This window comes from Siphateles boraxobius, unplaced genomic scaffold (assembly GCF_051911475.1).
Source record: "Siphateles boraxobius isolate OS27281-9 unplaced genomic scaffold, OSU_SipBor_1 63, whole genome shotgun sequence".
In the NCBI taxonomy this organism is placed as follows: Eukaryota; Metazoa; Chordata; class Actinopteri; order Cypriniformes; family Leuciscidae; genus Siphateles; species Siphateles boraxobius.
This window is the reverse complement of record NW_027509190.1, coordinates 2,009,072-2,033,143: the sequence shown is the minus strand read 5'-3', so window position 1 is coordinate 2,033,143 and position 24,072 is coordinate 2,009,072. Positions and strand designations below refer to the sequence as shown.

General features: G+C 38.7%; 1 protein-coding gene and 1 non-coding gene across 2 annotated transcripts; both read left to right on the top strand.

Moving 5' to 3' along the window:
* The first annotated feature begins 2,365 nt into the window (after nucleotides 1-2,365).
* trnam-cau (transfer RNA methionine (anticodon CAU)) lies at nucleotides 2,366-2,439 on the top strand. Its single transcript has one exon. It is a non-coding gene; the product is annotated as a tRNA-Met (tRNA).
* Nucleotides 2,440-17,486: 15,047 nt separating this feature from the next.
* On the top strand, nucleotides 17,487-24,072 carry LOC143719433 (serine/threonine-protein kinase pim-3-like). Its single transcript, XM_077209781.1, has 7 exons — nucleotides 17,487-17,790; nucleotides 17,896-18,042; nucleotides 18,328-18,444; nucleotides 18,525-18,614; nucleotides 21,999-22,126; nucleotides 22,288-22,332; nucleotides 23,719-24,072. Exons 1-7 carry the CDS (start codon nucleotides 17,487-17,489, stop codon nucleotides 24,070-24,072), a joined length of 1,185 nt encoding a protein of 394 aa, XP_077065896.1.

Here is a 24,072-nt window from a genome sequence, read left to right as displayed (position 1 = left end):
AAGACTATCGCAGGATAAGGCAGCTTGTACTGGGCAACAGCTTGGTGATGGGAGGAACATCCATGCAGCTGGTGGAGGTTAACCAGAACACCCTGCTTCAGTGGTATAACAAAAGACAGAAAAAGCAGGAGCTGTCTGTGCTGCTTCAGGGCATTCAGTTGCCTCAGCCCCTCCCTGAAGCTCATGAGCCTCTCCAGGTAGCCAAACGTCTACGGACTGAGCCAGAACAACCAGGGGAGCAGCACCAGTACAAGCTACCAGAGAGTACAGCTGGTCAGGCAAAGCAGAGGCAGACTTCTGTTGGGCGACCCCCTATCAGACCCAAGGCACCAGCGCAGAGTGAGACGTTGCTGACACCATCAGCATCTGGAGCATCACTGCAGATGGTACCAAATATACTTATACCATCAGCACCAGGTTTCCAGGGTGTGCCCATGTTCCAGGCTGTGCCAATGTTCCAGGGTGTGCCAATGTTCCAGGGAGTGCAAATGATCCAGGGCATCCCAATGGCCCAGGGGATGCAAATGGTACAGCCACTGTTACAGCCAACAGCTGTACAGGGCACCCGCTTACCCGCTTCACCAGCTGCCAATCCAGACGCCATGCCCAAGAGACCCTACAGGAGAACCGTAGAGGCCAACACTTGCAAAAAATGTGGGCAATTTAAAACAAGTGCTACAGGACATAGCCAGTACCGGGGCAGGGTGTACTGCCCACAGACTGAGACTGTTTCAAAAGAGGTGTGGTTAGAGGAAATGCGGAGAACCATTTCCAAATAATGTATATATTTTCATGTATATAGCATCATGTATATAGTGTAAACAGTTGTTTAAATAGTTAATACTTGTTGAATATTATTTAATTGTTTTTTTTAACGTTATTTAACATTTTAACTTTTTATTTCTTGTTTTTGAAAACCTATTTAACTCTTCATTTTATTTATTTATTTTTAAAACATGTTACCAGTATTTAACATTTTAATATTCATTACTGTTCTGTTGGCATGATTGGAAAATAAAAACAAATTGGCAAGTGATTTCTTTTTGACTTTGACTTTCATATAACACTAGTTCATCAGAACACTGCAACAATATAACATTTGTATATAAAAAATATAATTTATACATTTTGTTATTCTTGTGATTGACATTTTCAGCATATTAGTTACTATTTAATGGGTTGCATCTTTGTTCATTACAAATAACAGATTTGCAAGTGTCTTGTTTGAATGTAACCTAAAAAAATACTTAATCAGATCAATAATAATACAACAACTACTAAATAATAACACTGTTCCATTGGCAATTATATATTTTTATGAAAGAATATCAAAGAAACACAACAAACAAATTACATATGTATATTTTATTAACACTGGAACAGTATGCATTCAAAAAGAATTTGCTTATTTACTTTTACTTTCATATAACACAATATTTCATCAGTACACTGCACCAATATAACATTTTGTTTTTAAAAAGATAATTTGTCCATTTTGTTATTCTTGTGACAGACATTCTTCATATTAGTTACTATTTAATGGGTTGCATCTTTGTTCGTTGCATAATAATGCAAATAACATTTTTTTTTTAATGAAAGAATATCAAAAAACAACAAACAAATTACGTATGTATATTTTATAAACACTGGAACAGTATGCATTAAAAAATTTAGCTTATTTACTTTTACTTTATTATAACAATATTTTATCAGTACACTGCAACAATATAACATTTGTATATAAAAAATATAATTTGTACATTTTGTTATTCTTGTGAAACATTTTACAGCATATAAGTTACTAATTAATGATTTGCATCTTTGTTCATTGCATAATAATGCAAATAACATTATTTTTCATGATAGAATATCAAAAAACACAACAAACAAATTAAATATGTATATTTTATTAAAACGGGAACAGTATGCATTCAAAAATAATGATTATTTATTCAAATAATAAATATTACAAAAAGTTGTCTTTAGCTGGATTCGAACCCCGGTCTTGGTGCACACCTGCAATAGAAAACAGTGTGATATAAATGCGTGATTTTCACACACGAAGAAACCGGAAAATGTATCATAAGATCTATGCTAATGAAGGCATATCTTTGAACATCAAATTTCATCCTTTCTTTTCTTCATTTTTTCTTTCTCTTCTTCCCCCTCTCTTTTTCTTCCTTCCCCTTTTCTTCCCTTCTTCCCCACCTTTGTTGGACTATTGTTCCCCAGCTTTGACGCAGCGCCTTAGACCGCTCGGCCATCCTGACATGACGGCCGGTGTTGAGCAGCATTTTTGGACCTACACCGAATGGCAGATGATCTAGAAGGTAGGGCTTCACCGCTCACCCGAGTCAGAGCACATGCCTCGTTGGCGCAGTTAGGCAGCACGTCAGTCTCATAATCTGAAGGTCGTGAGTTCGAGCCTCACATGGGGCAGAATGGTGCTTTTTGATACACGGACCGTGTAAATTAATGAGCTGCTTTCTGTATTCCCTTTTATGCCTTTGTCCATTTCTTCATATGCAATGTAATTGAAATCCAGTGTTTTTTTAAGACTAATGTTGAACAAATGCAGTAATAGCATTACTCTCATATTCATGTCATATGTGTCAGTGTTGTTACAATGTTTTGTTAAGGCTTATATCATTCTTTCATTCTAATGGCATGTCTTGTTAATGCTAATGTAATGTTTTACATGACTTTCCTTGAAACTTGTGTCATGACACTCCACCCCATGCCCCCAAACCCATGACATTTAATTCCAAGAAATTTCCAAGAATCCTTGCCATGAAATTCTACTGCATCTTCTTCCGGTAAACATCACAACATGTTATTGCGTGAAATTCAGTTGAATCCGATTCAATCAACATGTCCATTTTTTCTGAAATGTCATGACTTGAAATTCCAAGTGCCATAGAATCCCATACATTGCACTAAAGTGTTACTTTAAAGGTCATGTACTGCAGGTCAGTGTTACTTTAATGTTTGGTTAATTCTAGCATGAACTGAATTGCAGTGCTTTGCCAACATTGCTGCATTTCTGGATAAACTTGCCAGAGGGTTAAAGACTCTAGCTTGACTCTAAAGACTTAAGGACTGGTGTGATGTGTTCATATGTTCTGGTTCTGCTCAGCATTCTGTATGAGCTGCAACTGTCTTATGGTGTTTTTGGGAAGGCCAGTGAGAAGTCCATTACAATAATCCACCCTGCTGGTGATGAAAGCATGCACAAGTTTCTCTAAGTCTTGACTGGAAATGTGACACCCCAAAGTATGTGCACATTTTCGGTAAAGTGTTAATTCATTAAGCAAAATTGGATTGTTATTTATGTGAACTAAAAAGAATTGTGGAACTTGAAAGTGAATCAGTACAGGATCGGTGTAGAAATATAGTTTGTTGTTGTAGTGAGAAGACGGGACTCGTATTATGAAAAGTGAAAGGAGGACTCTCATATAGGAGCTGTGTGCGCCTGCGCCCTCACATCTGCTGAGGATTTAGTGCGACGTGACACTGTGGCTCCTGTCTCATAAATTTTTCCTGTAATTTTGCAGAACTGTCTTATCTGTATACTGAGCCTTCCGCATGGGGCCTGTAACAGAAACAAAGCATCTAATTCTTGCATTATTTTTCAGGTGATAGTATGCTGATTTAGTTATTGCTTTGACATGACTACTGAAACTAAGGTCTGACTCCAGAGACACACCCAGATTCCTGACTTGATTTTTCGTTGTTTGACCCCTAGACTGAAGGTATGCGTTCACCTTGAGAACTTCATCTTTGTTTCCAAATGCAATGACTTCAGTTTTGTCTTTGTTTAACTGAAGAAAGTTTTGGCACATCCAATTGTTTACTTCATCAATGCATTGGCAGAGGGAGTTAATGGGGCTGTAATCGTTAGGCGATAGGGATAAGTAGAGCTGTGTGTCGTCTGCATAGCTGTGGTAAGCGATTTGGTTCTTTCTCATTATTTGGCTCATTGGGAGCATGTACAGGTTGAATAGGAGTGGCGCAAGAATTGAGCCTTGAGGGACTCCGCATGTCATGGATGTCCACTCAGACTTATGGTCTCCTATACTCACATAATAACCTCTCCCTACCAAGTATGACCTGAACCATTTTTGGACTATCCCAGAAAGCCCGACCCAGTTTTCCAGCCTGTCAAGAAGTATGTTGTGATCGACAGTGTCAAATGCAGCACTGAGGTCGAGTAGTACCAGCACTGATAATTTGCCTGTATCAGTATTTAAGCGAATATCATTTCGATAGGGTGCAGGTTGATGTTTTAAGGTGCTGTGCGGTTTCTTCCAAAATTTTGCCATCAATTTCTTCGAAATCAGACATAGTGACTACTTTCTCAGGTTGCGGTCTGATCTGTCTGACCCCAGCGCAACTCAAGGATGATCTGATCACCTTTCTGATATTATTGATTTTCTCAGAGAAGAAAGAAGTAAACTCACTGCACTTGCTCTCTGAGAGCATTTCACTGGGAATCTGGCTTGGGGGGTTTGTCAGTCTCTCTACAGTAGCAAAAAGAGTGCGCGTGTTGTTTATATTGCTGTTTATAATATTCCAGAAGAAAGTCTGTCTAGCTTTGCCTAGTTTCTTATTGAAAGCATGGATGCTGTCTTTGTAGATGTTATAATGGACTACAAGTTTTGTCTTCCGCCACATGCACTCTGCATATTTTTCACTGCTTTTGAGTTTCTCCAAGGTGCTTTTTGTGTGCCATTCTTCTTCCTGACTTTCACAGGAGCAATATCATTAATTACACTCTTAATTTTTGAGTTAAAAGAATCAAGGAGAAAATCAACAGTCAGCAGATATGCTTGGTGTTAAAGATATACCCTTCATGAATAGTACACTAGTGTTCTCATTTAAGCATCTCTTCTTGACAGACAAAGATCTAGCTTCAATGGCAGGAGAGATCAATATATCAAAGAGAATACAAAAATAATCAGACAGTGCTACGTCCTTAATAACAATCGATGAAATGTTTAGACCCTTACTGATAAGTAAATCTAGAGTGTGTCCACGATTATGTGTGGGTCCATGTACATGCTGAGTCAGATCAAGTTTTTAAAACAGTTTTGATTTCTTTTGCCATATTGGTTTCTGTGTTATTTATGTGAATGTTAAAATCTCCAGCAATGGCAAAACAGTCAAACTCTGAGGCAATTGTTGATAACAGTTCTGTAAAGTCCTCAGCAAAGGCTGGAGAGTATTTTGGAGGCCTGTAAACAATGATAAGTAAAATGCGTGGAGCACCTTTTAACACAATATCCAGATATTCGAAAGACGGGTAATTCCCAAATGATATATGTTTGCATTGATAGATATGTGGCGCGATACGGCACAGCAAATGGAGATGATTGTCCATTGTTCAATGGAGATGAAAGGGTTGTTCTCTTATAACACCTCTTCCTACGAAAAGGAGCAATACTATTGGTATTGAACCCAGTTAAAAAGTAGCCGACTACGCCACCTAGGTTATTTACTGAAACCCAGGACCCAAATTCACCCAATTAAATAATTCTCACTGAGGGCTGGACACTATTGACACTCAAACAGTAGTAGATTGAATTACAAAATCATTTATTACCATAAAATCAAGATGATCTAATTATTAAAACACATTGTCAAAAAAAGCTGCAGTCCTTAGCACAGTCTGGTATGATGTCCTTATGGTCAATGAATAAATGTCCTGGGTTGGTCCCACCGCACGTCGATCTCCACAGATCCAGACAGTAGTTTACCGGAAGGAAAAGAAGAAACAACTACCAGTATCTCTAGTCCAATGCAAATAAAAGCTAACGTTAGCCTATTACCACTCAATTGCGCACACAAATACCCACACCAATCATTACGCACTACATCCTGAATAAATCACATCACTATAAAGGAAAACCAAGAGCTATGGCTAGTACACTGGCAATTAGTTCTTAGTTTCTATTTGTTATGAATTCGGTGCAAAATGGTCACAGCAATCTTCATCAGACGAGCTTCAAACATCAATTATTGGGGTTTTACTCACAATATGACTGGGTACCCAGCCAACATTGATATGTGGGCCCCATGTGGGTTATATCCAGGCAGCATGGGTTCCTTGTGGGCATGGGCTGAACATGGGCAATTGATGTGGGTCCCATGTGGGTTTCACAATGTGGGTCACATATAGGTATGCCCATGTTGGATGATAATATGGGACCTTCATAGGACCTATGTGGGCAAAATAATTTCATGCTTAAAATATATATATATATATATATATATATATATATATATATATATATATATATACGTTTAAAATTTTGAAATGATAACATTTGGTTGGTAGTCACTTTTATACAAATAACTAATATCATAGATAGCATCGGATCAGTATAACAACTTTTTTAAATATAAATGCATTATTTTCTATTGTGACATTTCGTTTTGTTTGAATTATCATTATTACAACGTTCACCTGCCTATGAATTTATCAAACATGTATTTTATTTCCAATTTGCAAAGCTGGGAATGAGAGAAATTAAGAAATGTCAGAAATGAAGTGGGTCCCATATGAGACCTACGGGTTCAACATGACCTAGTCACTGACTGACGACACATTACGCTTGACAAAGTAGTCCTGCTTCGAATGTTTTTAATTACGATTTTTTTTTCACATATCATTATATCATATGTCATATAATATTTCCCAAAAATAATCGGAAATTTAAAATACAGCTATAAAGATTTGAAATATTCAAACTACAAGAATTCCCCCCCAGGCGCAAGGATACAGTTTCTTTCAAACCAAACGTAGAGCGGTGGCGCCGGCGAACGGGCGAAGCGAGCGACGACTTCATAATCGTTTCTGGATATACGACGAGGTCGTGGATAAAGTAAGGAGGTAAAATGAATATTTTCTAAACATGTCTGTATTATCTGTGTTTTAAACCATAGGGAACTTTGTTTTGGCAACTGAAATGACCTTTAAACAAATTTAGCCGTTAAGTTGTCTTTTTGTTTTTAGGCGCGTAACAGTAAATTATGCCTATTATGTTTGTGGGGCTTAAAATTGAGGTCATTTCTTTTGACAGTAAGGTGTACTTTTGTTTTTGCATGTCATTAATCAAGTGACATTCCCATTTTTATAGATTTTATGCTTTAATGATGCTTTTTGTGGCTGTATAGCCGCATTCACCTGAGGTTATGTAACATGAAACTTTCCACATCAGCCGATGATAACACAATTTATAATAAGAACTTTTAATGGCATAATTCTGAATTTTTAAGGTATCCGAGATAAGATGAGTGTCTAAGTTAAACACGTAAGAATTCTGCTTTTGAAGGCAAGGGCTAACGTTAAAAAAGGTTGCCTTTAATTTAAGTTACTTCTGCAGCTAACGTTAGGCAACAGTCCCGCTCAAGTATTAAAAGTCTGCAGTGAGAATGTCCTGGCTTTAAGGCCATCAAAAGGTTTATTTAGATCTGCTCACGTTGTCCTGCTGGCATCTATTGACAGAACGCGATATTGCCTGTGCTAAAACGCCACTCATTAACATTTTTGTGTGAGCATATCAGTGCACACTCCAGACCACTCGGTGAGTTTCACGTCTCTGTAAACTAAAGTTTAATGCGTTTATATGAATGATTGTTCCAGTGCCCCTATGAACTAACACAGAAACCTAAAATTCTCGGGACAGCAGCATGTGTCCAAATTTTAATCTCAACCGTTCGATTTCATCAGAAACGATCTTAAAACAGGGCTTTACTTGTAAAACACCGATCTCTGATCTTTTTCTGATCTCAAACAATTTCTAAATTAGAGGAGTAGTTCAATTTTTAAAAAACTTTTGCTGATAATTTACTCAACCCCATGTCATCCAAGATGTCCATGTCTTTCTTTCTTCAGTCGAAAAGAAATTAAGGTTTTTGATGAAAACATTCCAGGATTTTTCTCCATATAATAGACTTCACTGGGTACCAAACGGTTCAAGGTCCAAATGACAGTTTCAGTGCAGCTTCGAATGGCTTTAAACGACACCAGACGATGCATAAGGGTCTTATCTAGCGAAACAATCGGTCACTTCAAAAATAAATAAAAAACGTTTAAGTTTTATAAGCTCAAATGCTCGCCTTGCTCTGTTCTGTGATGCACGTTCGTGACTCTCCTGTTCGAACTCGATCATCAAAATGAACAAATCTTTTTTCGAGTCATTCTGTTCATTCAACGAACGAAATGACTCGAAAAAAGATTCGTTCATTTTGAACGAGTAACAATAGTCTACCACTGAGTCACATACAATAGTGATGAGTCGTCATAAACCAAATTATGTCCTCATAAACCATGAGTAAACACACACAGGTGTTGTAAAACAATAATCTACCTCTGAGTCACATTATTGCTCCTTTCTCTGTTTCTGTCTTCCAGCTTGTCCATGAGCCTGTCGCTCCAGCCTTAACAGGAAGTGAAGTCACGTCTCCTGAAGAGGTTCGTTAATACATTTATCAATTAAGTTTCAAACGTCATAAAATTATCTTATTGCTAATAAATGAGATTTAGCAGTACACTATTGTTAAAAACACTCGTGTGTGTTAACAGTACCATGAGTAAAACACACAAGTGTTGTAAAACAATAGTCTACCGCTGAGTCACATACAATAGTCATCAGTCGTCACAAACCAAATCATGTCCTCATAAACCATGAGTAACTCTCCTGACTGCTATTGGTAGCACTTTGTTTTTAATTGTATTCTGTTCATCTCTCTGTGCCTATCCTCAGTCATCAGCCACTGCTACCACCCAGTCGTCATCGTCTTCCATTGGTAACTCAGTGGCATGGTTCCAGCTTGGACCTGCAAGGAGCCAATCCCTCCTGAGTGGTCTGAGCCCGTGGCTCCGCCTCCAGCCTTGGAGTGCTCAGACTCACCTCGACCCGTCGCCCTGGCTCCTGCACTCCTTCATCCCTCGACTGTAGCGTTGACCTTCGGCCGCTCAACCTCGCCTGGGTCAGACCTCGCCACGCCTCTGCTGCGGACTTGCGGGTGGTCCACTGCCCTCCGACCCTCCATCTCTTCGGCTCCGGCTAGCTCCGCCTTCCCCCAGTTGTCACCTCCGCCCTCAGTCACATCGGCTCGTCCTCAGCCCTCAGGATCCTCGCTTCCTTCTCGGGGGTCGTCGCTGCGGCTCCGTCGGTGGGTCGCCAGGGTCATCGGCAGTTCATCGCTTCCTCGGCTCTACGTTTGTGAAGGAGTCTCTTCCAGCGGCTGCCTGTTCGTCGATCGTCACCAGGATGAGGCCCCTTAAACCACCATCATGGCTCCTCCCTCCATTCAATCCGCCGTGGGCTATTGTCCTGGTTGCGCTCTGGGTCAGCAACATCTGACAACATCCATCTGCCTGCATCTGCTATCCTTTACTGTCACCATTAATCACATCCAAAATATGTTTTTGTTTACGTACTTTATGTACATATAAATACAGATACAGTATTAATATATATTTAAAAATTGCATGTGTATACATTTACATATTTTTATTATTACATTTTATATTATATTAAATGTATAAACAGCATATTCTTCTTAAATGTATACATGCATGTGTTTGTATTTATGTATACATAAATATACGCAGTACACACTCATATATTATGTAAACAAAAACTTTTATTTTGGATGCGATTAATCATTTGACAGCACTAGAATGTAATATTATTGTTGTTTTTACAATATTTTAAAAAACAAAAAACTCACTGAGTGACAATGTTTGTTTTTTTACCCATTTCAAAAAATGAATTTTTCTTTGAACGTTTTTACTCTCCTACTGATGCTGTTGATTTTTTTAAAGGTTTTGTTAAACACCAAGAAAAAAAACCAATCAGCAATTTAAAAAAGAAAAACAAATACAGAAATACAAACACCTGAACTGCCTCAGTTGATCATGAATAATGTATTGACAGTAACAGCCACACCAGTTGAGGTGAGAGAATCTCATGGAGAAATCAGAACAAATTAGTACTGACAAAGAAACATATAGAACAAACACTGCTGTAAACATTTAGCTTTTACATTTATAGTTTATGATGTAGCCTAGTTAAGCAACATGAGACCGCCAGTAGTGTTGTTTCTCGAATATCAGCACGATTGTAGATTTGACATGGATTTTATTCACTCAATAAACAAAGTTGCAATAAGTGACTTACACTTTTAAATAGAATATTTTTTAAATTAGTTTAAAAAAAGATCACTGCAGAACAGTTACGCATCTCTGAGCAACACACAGTGGTGTTTCTTAACTGAATGATTCAGCATTTTGAGTGAATCATTCAAGTCAATGATTCAGTGATCCATTCGTAAAGACAGGCCCTTGCCTTTGTTCTTAAAGGGTTAGTTCACCCAAAAATGAAAATGATGTCATAAATGACTCTCCCTCATGTCGCTCCAAGCCCGTAAGACCTCCGTTCATCTTCAGAACACAGTTGAAGATATTTTAGATTTAGTCCGAGAGCTTTCTGTCCCTCCATTGAAAATGTATGAACGGTATACTGTCCTTGTCCAGAAAGGAAATAAAGAATCAAAGTAGTCCATGTGACATCAGTGGGTTAGTTAGAATGTTTTGAAGCATCGGAAATACATTTTGGTCCAAAAATAAAAAAAAACTAGGACTTTATTCAGCATTGTATTGTCTTCCGGTTCTGTTGTGGATCCGCGTTCAGTGACGCTGCTGACGTGTGTCTGGTGCGCCCGAGCTTCGTTTACAGTCTGAGGGAGACGCACGCTGGAAACAAAACAATCTTCACAAACATGTCTAAGGATTTCCACACAGACGAAGACTTGCATTTTTTTGCCCAGCCATATTTATTTGAACCCGAATACACGGACGCACCAGATACACGTCAGCAGCGTCACTGCGGACTCGTGACTGCATACCCACTTTTTGTGCCACTGTGTAGAGACACCTCATAAACCACTATTTGGCCCCATAAGCCTGTGAAATGTCACATAATTATTATGTGTTTGTTGTAAAAGTGAAATTGCTATTTTGAAGCATGGTTTGTTTTTTGTAGATCAAATGAAAATTTTTTGACATGACTTTCATGGCGATTGGATGTTGTGAAAGGTGTGTCCCCGTAAACCACTAAAAAGTCACGTTGACCTCATAAACCACGTGTGTGTGTGTGTGTGTGTGTGTGTGTGTGTGTGTGTGTGTGTGTGTGTGTGTGTGTGTGTGTGTGTGTGTGTGTGTGTGTGTGTGTGTGTGTGTGTGTGTAAAATCTGTGTGTAACACTGAATAAATGCTGATTAATAAACAAATGCAGTGCGTTTTGGCCATAAAAACAATACAATTCACTTAAACCATTTGAATTTAGAATGTTTATTTGTTTTGTAGCATAGAATAAAAAAAAAAAGAATAAAAGCCCAAATTCAATCTGTTCATTATATAAAGTGATCGAGTCTCTTCTGAGAATCTGGGTGAATGAGTTTCAATGGACGGACAGACATCTCTCAGATTTCGTTTAGAATATCTTCATTTGTGTTCCAAAGATGATTAAAAGTCTTACAGGTTTGGAACGACATGAGGGTGAGTAAATTGTGACATTATTTTCTCTAAATTTTTGTGTGAACTATCCCTTTAATTATGCGTGCTCGAGCGCTAGCAGAGCATCAGCCGTGACGCCACAGGCAGCGCGAGTTCCATGTGACGTCACAGACTGAGTTCAACAGCGATGATCAGAGTCGAGATTCACTAACGGACAAAGTGTTACAAACGCAGTTTACCGCTTTAAACAACAGGCACGTCTACACAGCTCGTCGAGTTTCTGAATCTGACAGAATACGGTGTCATTCAATATATATTATACAATATTGAGTTACTTTGACGGAATCTTCTGATCATAACAGTAGTTCAGTCACTAACGGACGAGGTTTGCAAACGCAGTTCACCGCTATAAACAACAGGCAGAGACCGTGTCAATCCGACATCATGTCTGTAAAGTTCCCGCTGGATCTGGAGAGCTTGTTCGAGGACTCTCGGCCGCAGAGTTGCGCTGCTGTGTTCGCTGGGAGAAGCCTGAACACAACTGAGGCTTGGGAGGACCACACAACAGGTACTGAGTTATACACATCAGAACTGACACACACATCGACATAAATGGCAGGACTTGTATGTGGCACAGCATTATTGTTGCCACCCGTCCCGGTTTTCCCAGGATTGTCCTTCTTTTTAACACGGCAGAGAGGGAGAGACCTTGCGCACGTGTGCGTGTGTGCTGTGCTGTGTGTGCTTGTGTGTGCTTTTGTGTGTGCCTCATGAAGCGCATGTAAGACAGCATTGCCTAAAGCACAGAGGACATATTTTTTTATTGTGCTGTAGCTTGCATGTTTAGGACTGCTGACTCCTGAAGTGTGTGATATTCTTCATACTCTGTGTTGGTCAGTTCACAGCAGTGACAGAAATCATTTTTACCAATAAGTTTCAGTTGATTTTTACCTTTTATGGGCAGTTTTACCTTTATACATTTATTTTAAGCATGCATCACCTTTTGTATGAATTTCATACATTTATTAAATTATAATAATAAGACACAATAGGGCTTTTAGCAATAAAATTGTATCAACAAAATCTTTGCAATGGAGAGGAAACAGAATCTGCAGCTGAAGTGGCATTTAAATGCATTTACACAGACTGTTTAATGACAAATGAAGAACCTGCAGTTATGCATAAATAATATTTTGATGTTTTAAACATAAAACGTTTAATATTGATATTTGAAATTATTTAAAACATGAAAAGGTACTTTAAATGTAAGATTAAACCCGCCAGTAGGAGGCGGTTAATGAGTGAGTCATTGAGATTCAACTGATTCGTTGAAAAAGCTGATTCATTCAGTGAGGAGTGTTTCTTAGAGACGCTAATACAGTGCTGTGGCTTCGTTTTCCACTGTTTTAGTCGGCGAAATAGAGCTAAAACAGGCAATATGGTGTCTTAAATGTACTAAACTTAATATTAACTTCTTGTTTATTAAACGTGTATAAAATCAAAATCACATTTTGTTATCATGCTTGTATCTGGAGAAAAACTGCACTGTGTGTGATATTATATAGATGAACTGTGTGTGTGAGGGATATACTTCGGTATTAAACAAGCTGGGTAAATTTTGCTTCACTTTGCTCAGAAACTGCCGGCAGGACTTACAGAAAACCGCATCACTGGATGCACTGTGTCCCAACATGCCGAATCTCTCATACCAGCGATATTAGCGATACAACCATATTACTGTGAATGGAAATCGTTGCACATTATATGACCTTGAAAGGTTTAACAAAAAAAGAAATACTAGTCTCAGAGATGGAGAAAGTGTTGGTTTGAGTCTGGAACCAACAAAGGGATATAACTGTAATATAATGAGCTCAACGTGATCATATTCTCTGATGATTTCTCCTGTGTTTTCAGGCTCTTCTCTGATCATCCCTCTGGTTCTGGTTCCTCTGGGTCTGATCTTCGCTGGACTCTTATTACGGTTTCTCTTTAAGAAGTGTCAGTCTCGAGGTAAAACTCCTTAAATACTTTACATGGAGAAACTCTCCATTTATACCGAGTTTAAAACCGATAGATTTCTTTCACCCGTTTTCCCACTTTCTGGCACCACCTTTAGGCTGCAATGTGACATGATACAGATACTTGATGTGTATTTATTATTTCGACAGCTTTGTCATTCCATAGTGGAAAACGTGTTGATTTAAGTGAAGAATATGCCGTTTTGCATACTTGCTGTTATATACGGTTGAAAAAGGACAAACTTGTTGTACATTCAGTTCTACACAAACGCAACTGATGCGCACACGCAAGACTAGATCGTTATTTAAACGGTTAGCATAAATGTACAATGTGAAACCTAGAAACCGGTTTGATTTTGTAGAGGCAAACATTTTTAAATCACTGAATAAGAGACAGACATGTGCCAGTTGTCTTTAAAGATTATTCACTCCTTCGCAAGGAAAGGTCAGGGGTCATCCAGTCACACAGAGAAGGAGGGCATCCTTTCTTCTTTATAGTGGACTCCCTCTATGCCATTATTAACAACATGTCCCATAACTAACACATTGTTGATCTACTAGCCTTGAGTAAAGGCCCTTTGTCTCAGTCATACATTAGTCACACATTTCTTATTGTCCAGTCACGATTTCTAAGATTCTATAAATATAAGAAAAAGCAAACTTTTTTTTTACACTTTATACACATTTTATACTTCTGAAATATTATTACTGACACTATAACAAAATAAATGAGTATGAGAACATGTATAAAACTAAATTAAACATCAATCTCTTAAATATTTTCTAATTTCATGAACATTTTTATTAAACATGGACCTTTGTGTTCATGAAATGTCATTATCTGTTGGAACCGGAGTCGGGCAATAATGCGTTCAGATCCAGAGAATATACGCTGCATGGAGACAGAACAGGTTTAGTTTAGTTTAATTACGGTTACAGCTTATTGTAACCTAGCCCACTTAAAGAGCTCACAGGTACATCATGTATTGATGTATAACATGAACCAGCGCGTGTGGTTGCGCGTGTCGACGCGCCTCGTGATTTAACAAATATAGGCTGTGTTTTTTTAACCATGCAGCAAACAAACCAAAAAGATTAAAAAAAAATATATATATATATCGGTAATTTGTTTTTTACTTTCGGTAAAGTATCTGATAGTTTTACAAAACCTTCAAATGTACTGTTATGAGCACTAGTTCCATGCTCACATCTTCCATGTCTTACTATTTGTTGCTCTGTTTTGACTTCTATGTACTCTTATTCATTCAACATAATACCTTATCTCAATTAAATGTAGGAATGAATGTATATGTGACACAAAAAGGTAAAAAATATGCTTGGCTGGTGGATTTTTTCATCTACCAGTCCCAGGTGAGCCAAAACTTTAATTTTGTTAAATATATGTGACACCCTGACACCAAACCACTGCATCCACTAAGGTAAACGGCATACGTGCGCCCACTGCCTCTCGAGTGCAGCCGCTGGGAAAAACCTGAACAGAACACACACAAACATCTCATTCTCACCAACACCATGCTATGGCATTACTTCCCAACCAATGTCTCGTCAAAAAGACGGACTCTTTCAACATGTGCTGAGCACACTTAAAACACTATTTCCAGTGAGTTATTGCACCATGCTGTCACTAAACTTGAAAAAATGATGTTGAGTTAGGCTACCAAATGTTTTGACAATCACAATAGCTTACACTTATAGTTTGTGAGTCTCTAGTTATTACCACTCTGATTCATGTCCGTTTCAGCCTGATGTTTCTGATGCTAGTTTGAACTTTTCCTTAGGCAACATGCAGAAAGTAAACATCATGCATGCAACGTTACCCGAGGGAATGGCTAGCAGCAACAGTGACGTGTTCGTGGACGCATACGAGTATTTACCCGAGGAAATGGATATCAGCAGTGCTCCTCAACCATCGACCAGCGCTGCTGTGTTATATCAGGAGCGTCCTCAAACTCCCGGACAGGAGCCGACTCCAGCCACAGATGCGCACGAGACCGAGCCAATGGTGGATTACGCTCAACCATCGACCAGCGCTGCTGTGTTATCGCAGGAGCGTCCTCAAACTCCCGGACAGGAGCCGACTCCAGCCACAGATGCGCTCGAGACCAAGCCAATGGTGGACTACGCTCAAACATCGACCAGCGCTGCTGTGTTATCTGAGAGAAACCCCAGCAGAAGCCCAACAGATAGACCTGTGAAGATTAACCCAACAGGTAACTGTCTTGAGGACATTAATACAAATCAAAACTCACATGTAGTGGTCGACCGATATATATATCGCCAACGCCGATATTTGGCATTTTTAAAACATCGGCCGTTTTGTTTTTCTGATTGGCCGATGAGTTAGAAATGGGACTTTTATTTTGACGGGCGGCGCTGAGAACACAAGCGCGTGAGAAGAAAACGGCAGCGCCTGATCACACACTCACATTCTCCGTCTTCATTAGTTAACGATCTCTGTCAGTCATATCTTATACTTTTAGACAGAACTGGTAAACAAAGAAAGTAAATGGTGTGCGAAAAAGTAAAGAGTTTGCTTTCGTATTATTTGTAACAGAAAAGGCAAACAATCAGGCTAAAATACTTTCTCAACTGCCGTCAACATTCAGCAAATCCACATCTACATCATTTAAACAAATCTCTGAATATCAAATAAACATTTAATTTCACAAGTCAGTGATATATGCAATTTGGAATCCAGCTGTGATATCTTGTGAAGTGTGCATTTGTAGCCGATATAAACGTGTTCCTGCGAGTGACGGTCGGGCCGTGTGAAGCGAGTGAGTGCGAACTGAAGATCAGCTTCACGGGAGACATGATCGAAAAACTTTAAATCCTTCATTGTAAAATATGCTGTGCTATATCCAGTTGCCCACTGTGTCATATTCATATAGTTTTCACTGTGTGCTGTATGTAAAATTAGCATTACCTTTATTTGAAGAAATATGATTATCAGTGCGCACGAAATTACCAGATTACTGAGTGTCCTGTTACAGTGTTTACTTCCTTTTTATTCACATATTCACATATTTTTTAAACAATTACTTTATTTGAGAAAAATACTGTAATAGGCTTGCAGATTCAAGAAGTTGCCATCTCGAGTATAAGGAACATGAACTTAAATGCAAAACCTCGATGCTAATTATTCACATGTGTCAATTTCATCCTGTTTACTGATTTTATTAGTGATCTTCACACCGGTTGGTTCCTCGCCTGTTCTGCACAGGTGTGTTTAGTCACATGCAGTTCAGTCTCATGCTGTTGTGTGTTTTTCAGGATCCTTTGACTCTTTTTATGAACTGGGAAAGAAACTGGCATCAAGATCTCATGGCATCGTCCATGAAGGAATTCGCAAATCAGATGACAAACAAGTATGTTGCTCTTTCTCGATACACCAAACTTTCTGCCTCTTGTTTCCTTCTGTCTTTTGAGTCCTGACATAAACATCAGTGTTTACAGTTTTGATCAAAACATGTTTTAAAAAAGATTGTAGATTGTCATCTAAACAACTAAAATGTATCAGTTCACTTACGCTTGCAAATATTTTCTTTATTTCTTAGGTGATCATCAAATTTGTTAAGAAGCGCCGGTTTGATTTCCACGTAAGTTGACACGATTTTATTCTTCATGAAAATTACTATTAATTTCTATTAATTATCAATTACTATTAATTATTTATTAAATTCTTATTCGGTAATTGATAATTCTGCATGTAGACAGCATAGGATAAAACTGAAATAGACAATCAAAGCCTTGAAGCATCAGTTGTATTGTACATGTACAGTTGGTTGTTTTCTTCTTGAATGTCACTCACTCTTTAGTGAGGAGGTTTGAGGTTAGAAGTCAACGAACCTTTCGTCAATCTCTTCTTTTAGATTGGCCATTCCGAACCTTTGTGTCGAGAGGCAGCTATAATGCGGATAATGAGACACAGCAACCATGTCGTGAAGTTATACGACTCGTTTGACATGGAAGATCACAACATCTTAGTTATGGAGCATCCAGGTACCAGCATGACCTTGTGTGATTTCATCAAAGAAAACGAAGGTCGTCTGACTGAAGCGGTAGCGAAAGACATCATGCAGAAACTCATCGCTGCGTTTCGGCTCTGCAGTGAACGGGGTGTTTATTATAAAGACATGAGCCTGAGTAAAGTACTCATCGACCCTGTCACCATGCAGATCAAGTTAACCGGCTTTTACAGAGCACTGACCATCTTCGAAACACGTGAGTTTGCTTTTCCAGCACAAAGCACTGATTTATTATGCACAGGATATGGAAATAAGGGCGTTTTAAAGTTTTTTTTTAACACTGAAAACGTATTGCTTACAGAAACAGCCAAATCGAAATCAGCATTAGTGAGGAGATTTCACGCTTTATTTGCAACCAATGAAGGCTTATACAGAGTGCTGAAGGGGATGGTCGAAGCAAACTCTTTGAAACTCTGGTTTGGTTGGAAAAATACACGCTTGTCCAAAGGTGAGACCAAAAACAAGAACGAAATGGAAATAGCATTGCTTGAAAACATGTCAAGCTCTTACACAAGTGACAGTAAAGTTACCTTGATGACAAATAAGCAAAGTGTAAAACACAGCGGACTGACAGTGAAGTTTAGCAATGAATAAATGTTCATGGGCATCCAGAGAATGCCATAGTAACAGCAACAAATGCAGTGTATTTGATATTAACATTACCGTACTTACACAAACGACATATCTCAAAATCAAACAGGACTAATCAGCTCTCTTCTGAAAACGTTTACAGAATGCCAGGATCTACTTCGGAAACTTCGTGACAGAGAGTCAGAGATCACCTTACAGAACATTTTAGATCATGACTGGTTTAAAAAAACACCAGGCACTGATGCACTCGAGTCAGACGGTGAGTCTCGAGTTATTACCACTCTGATTCGTGTCCGCTTCGGCCTGATGTTTCTGATGCTGGTTTTAATTTTTCCTTAGGCAACATGCAGTTTGAGGGAATGGATAGCAGCAGTGCTCAACCATCGAGCAGAAGCCCAACAGATGTGCCTGCGCAGAACGACCCGACAGGTAACTGAGGACATTAATACAAATCAAAACTCACATGTACAGTAGGTAGTCAACCAGAATGCCTATTAGCGCTGCGGTAGCTCCCCGCGGCAAAGTCTACGCAGCAAAACTAAACCAGTCGCATTTCAAAGTCATTCCCGAAATGACCGCCAGGTGGCCCAGAGGGACATTTTGCTAAACAGTAAGGATGAAATACTACAACTATGGTCATTCCCAAATAAGCCTACAAACATAAACATGAAAAATAAAAAAAAAGAGCTATTGAAATCCCCTTCACAATAATGTTACAAAAGTTGAAAGTGTGTCACAACAGAAGCCTATTCAGCGCGAATAGCAGCGCAATAGCAAACAAGACTACACTACGTAGGCCATGTTTTGGTCTTACAGATACGAGTAAATCATTCAAAAACTGTAAACTTTTATTCATGTACACTCACAATGGGCTAACGACAAAACGTTTTCTGTGGTGGAAATACCCACTGTGGTTCGAGATTTATTTGAAAAAATAAAAACAACCCCCCTCTGCTTAATTCACAAATCGCTCCCTGGTTTTCAGGATCCAAAGATCCAGCCCGACTGATCTCTGTGGAATTTAATATTGAGTTGAACATTTTTTTTTCATGGCAACAAATGAACATGAGTCTGAAGTTTGTTTTTCCTTTTGCTTGGTAAAAACTGGCCCAAACCGAAGTAGTGTTTTAATTCTTCAATTAGCCTATTGAAATAATGAAATATTTAGTTAAACTCTTTTATGACAGAAATATTACTACATGTAGCCTAAATAATTAAATTCCGTCATTATCAACACTTTAATAATGTTAATGTCTGCGACTTCTCTTTGTCTCAGACTCGTCTCAGAGCCGTGGGGGGTTTGGGGGGGCAGTTATCGGGGGGGCAGGACAGTAGTGTTGAGTCTATGGGTGTTAATGTCCCGTCTTTCAGATGGAGAGTGTCGGATAGCAGAACAGGCAAAGGAAAGATTCCTTTCAGATAAATCTCTCGATGTGTCCAAATAGGTTTTTCATTGAAAAAAATGGAAGGGTTCAATCCAGTTGTTTCAACTGGTTTTGTAGGGTTTTAGAGTGTGTGAGCAGTGTGTATGATTGTCAGCATTCTGGCCTTATCTAAACATGAACTGTTGACTAAACGCGTTCATGCCAACTAAGCGAGTGCGAGTATTATCAGCTGAAGCCTGTGTTACTACCCTGAAACATTTAATATCGAGAGAGTGAGAGTGACAAAATAAGCTAAAAAGAGATCCAGGAGCGCGTCTGCGAGAGAGAGAGAGGCACAGAAAAACGCCCGTTCTTAATTTATGTTGCTTTGTAGGCTACTGTTTTCATTTTGTACCGTTTTAATTGTAGCTTACATAACAAAGCTGCAATTTCTTTGTCAATACAAATTTAAAATGTCACAAATCTTTTGTTATGGCCGGAAAGCACTGGCAATCGTCTCAATTTCGTGAATGATTCACAAAACAATAATTCAGCCTGGTCTTGATTTTCTGGTGCGATGGGCTGATAATCTTCAACAGACCTTCGGGTTTAGTCGTCTGTGCAGCACAACAGAGGCGCTGCTGGAATCTAGCACACTGATGTTGTAATGTGCCATTATTAATTAAACAAAACGCTTGATTCTAATAATCTGTTACCTATTTAAGCATTAAGAACTGTAAAACATAAACGCTGTCGGCTAACATCGGTTAACAGCATGTAGACTACAATGTTATCATCTAAACACCTATTCATATAAATGGCAGACAATGAATAGAACAATGCTCCGAAAAGTGTTTCGAATCAATAAATGAATATTTCAGAAGTTTTTACTTATGACAAATAGAGTATTAAACAAGAAACAAAGTTATGAATATGATAGAGGTGCGATTCGAACTCGGAACGCGTGTAGCGCCACGAGGCTCATGTTGAAGCGTTGCCCACACAGCTATCGCCTGAACGCTGTCTAATCAACACGAGCTTAACGTCTTATCCTGACGCAAAGACTCATTGATGGGACATTTTTCTATTGCAATGTTTATGTTGAAATGTTTTAATTATTTATTAAAGAAAAGTATGCTAATAATAACAACCTACTGTAAGCCTTATTTAATTCTTAATTAATCCTAAAACACAAATGCTGCCGACTAACATCAGTTAGCAAGTCCTGACAATGTTTTAATTTTACAATCATTTATTTTAAGTTATTTCACTGTTATGTCAGTTATTAAATCTACTAACAAATTAAAATAACACGAAGTAAAAGACAAGTAGGCTATTATAGTATACTCAAGTGTATAACTTGAATTTATCTGCGTCCTCAGCCCTCAATGAGCCGCGGCAGATTACGCCATAGAGAGAATAAACTTACACTTTTCAAAGTCTGTGATTACAGCGCCAATTAGCGGTAAAGGGCAGCAAATACACATGCCAATTTGCCACCGCGGGGAAACGGCGGCGGCAAAACTGTTTTCTGGTTGAGTACCAACTGTATGCAGAAATAACAGCGGGACACATGGGGGTGTGCGATATCACAGTATTTGATCGTGGACGAGTCTCCACGATCTGCTTCTGAAGAAATGTCGTAGTATCGCGTTACTGCGCTCATTCTATCAGTGGCAGTTCTGTTACATTCACGTCACATGTTAAGGCAGAGGTAGAGTTACACTCACGGGACACTGCCATTCACTAAAGTTCATTATTTGCATGTGATTGAAAGCCTTGCCGGCTAAACATCTCATTCACATACACCCGACGCTCACAGGCACTAAAAGCCTGTCAAACAGCGCCTGGATACTGGACTAAGTTATCTATCTAACATGACCCTCAGTGCTAAACCTGCTAATTATTCACATGAACATCTGGACAGTTTTACATTAATCATTCAGCTGTAATCTGTGCTAATAAATGTTTCTAATCAATATTCTTTGCTTTCCGAAAAACACACTGAAGGGAGGGAAGGCCGTCCTCGTTTGGCTGCTGTAAAGCGCGGCTTCCAGTCCTTTATAGGGAAAGTGTGTCCTTGTGTGCCTGAGCCTTCGCAGGAGCGGCCACAAACTCCCGGACAGGAGCCGAGGCCAGCCGAGCCCACAGACCGTGAGTCTCCAGTCATCATGCAGTGCTGTAGTCTAGAGTAAACTGAGATTCCTGCACACCTAGTTCTAGAGACAATCCAATATAGCAACAAGCCGCTGCTGCTACGGTCACATTCATGAGAACATATATGCTACTTTTACTTACAGTAGAGGTATCACGTACCACTGGATTCATGTCCATTTCAATCTGTTGTTCTGGTTTTGTTTGTAATCTCCACTCATACTGGCTCCTGATCCGCACTGGTGTGTTCAGTCTCATGCTGTATGTTAACACGTTGTTGCTGTGTGTTTTTCAGTGACCTTAAGATTTCCTCGTCAACCGATACTGCAACATAAATACTTTCGGTGTCTTTATAAAGTTGGAAAGAAAGTGGGATATGATGATCGTGTCCATGAAGGAATTAGAAGATCGGACGGCCAGAAAGTATGTTGCTCTTTCTCCAAAAACAAATGTTTTGTCTCTTGTTTCCTTCTGTGAACTTTGAGTCTTGCCATAAACATCAGTGTTGACAGTTTTGTTCAAAAAGTGTTTAAAAAATGTAGACTGTAGATGATCATGTGCAAAAAATTGTCTTTATTTTTTAGGTTGCCATCAAATTTGTTGAGAGGTGCAGACTTTGGGAAACATCGGTAAGTTGACAAGACTTTATTCTTCATGAAATTCTCCAGTAAGAATTGGTTTGTTAAATTCGATAATATAGATAGTATGATATATAACCAGTGTTGGGCAAGTTACTTTTAAAAAGTAATTAGTTACAGTTACTAGTTACTTCTTCCAAAAAGTAACTAAATTAGTTACTCAGTTACACATTATAAAAGTAACTAGTTACTTCAGAAAGTGACTATTGCGTTTCTTTCAAGTCAATTTTTAAATGCTCAAATGTGACCCCACCTCCACCCCTCTTTAACAGAACTTAAAATACATGTGCGTGTTCAATTATTTATGATAAATCTGAATATTATAATGAAACGGACACTTGATACAATACATTATTAACAGAGACAGTTTAGAAAAATCTAAGACTAATTCTAAGACTTTATTCTTCATGAAATTCTCTAGTAAGAATTGGTTTGTTAAATTCGGTAATATAGATAGTATGATCTATAACTGAATTACACAACCAAAGCCTAGAAGCATCGGTTTTAGAGTTTTTTTTCATTAGCTGGGTTTCCATCCAAACGTGAAGCAAATCTTTTTCGAATGAGCATCATTATGTGAGCAAATGTTTGACTATTCCTTTTAACTCTAATGAAAATAGTGTCAAAGTCAGTTAGAATAATCAAATGTAACAATTTATTTTGTCAGGTAAATGTATCATGCCAATTACATAATCAATCCAAAGATAATCGATACCAAACATCAAATGCTCTGGAATAAAGAGAAGAGATGCAAACCCAACATTTTAAAAAATACATGAGGCTGAGAGTCTCGGACACTCTCAGCCTCACGGCCTGATCTGAAGTACAGAAAGGCCCAGAATCCCTCGCTGCGGCCCATTAAATAGCCAGAACCTCTTTCACATGGAAACAATGGTAATTTGCATTCAGAGTTGACACCTTTTGGGGGTTGGATCATCTTCCTTTGTGTGCCAGTTATCTCTATACTCTTAAAAACCATATTACCTTTTGTTTTACTTATTTGGAAATGAGACATTTGTACCAGTCACACTGAGACATTGATTCGAATGATACTGTGATGTGCTTACAATGGTTTTATTTTGAATAGTTCAATATAAATCAAATTAATTTGGCAAATGCGTTTCCATCTCCCAATATTCGCATTAATGCTTTTTCGCACAAGTCAAAAACCACCTCAAGTGAGTGTGTGAACTTTTTAGCGACTTAAGGGATTTTTTTCTCATTTGCCGTTTCCATCACGTTTCTGATGCGAGACTTTAAAATGTGCATAAAAACAGGGTGATGGAAACATGGCTAATGCTTTCATCTTTCATTTCCCTCACTCTTTAATTAGGAGATTTGAATTTAGCCAATGTTTTATCAATCTCTTTTCTTTAGCCTAAGTTTGTCGAAGAGGGCACTTCATTGCTGAAAATGCAAAAGCGTCCAACTTGCGACCATTCCGTACGTCTATATGAGCGTTTCATCTTGGAAGACCAAACCGTCCTGGTAATGGAACATCTTCCTGCCTATGTGACCTTGAGGGAGTTCATCAGAGGAAACGGAGGGTGCCTGACTGACGAGACAGCGAACCGCATCATGAGCCAAATCCATGTTGCAATCCGTCACTGGACGGATAATGATCTTTCTTACCCATTACTCAAGAGATTGATACTGATCAACCCAAAAACCCTGCATATAAAATATGCACACCTTGCCGAAAAAGAATTCAGTAGTGAGTTGGCTTTTTGA

Coding starts and splice junctions, on each gene's coding strand:
- LOC143719433 (XM_077209781.1), top strand. CDS start 17,487: ATGAGACACAGCAACCATGTCGTGAAGTTATACGACTCGTTTGACATG. Junction 18,043..18,327: donor AAATACACGCTTGTCCAAAG/GTGAGACCAAAA, acceptor AAACGTTTACAG/AATGCCAGGATCTACTTCGG. Junction 22,333..23,718: donor GCAGACTTTGGGAAACATCG/GTAAGTTGACAA, acceptor TCTTTTCTTTAG/CCTAAGTTTGTCGAAGAGGG.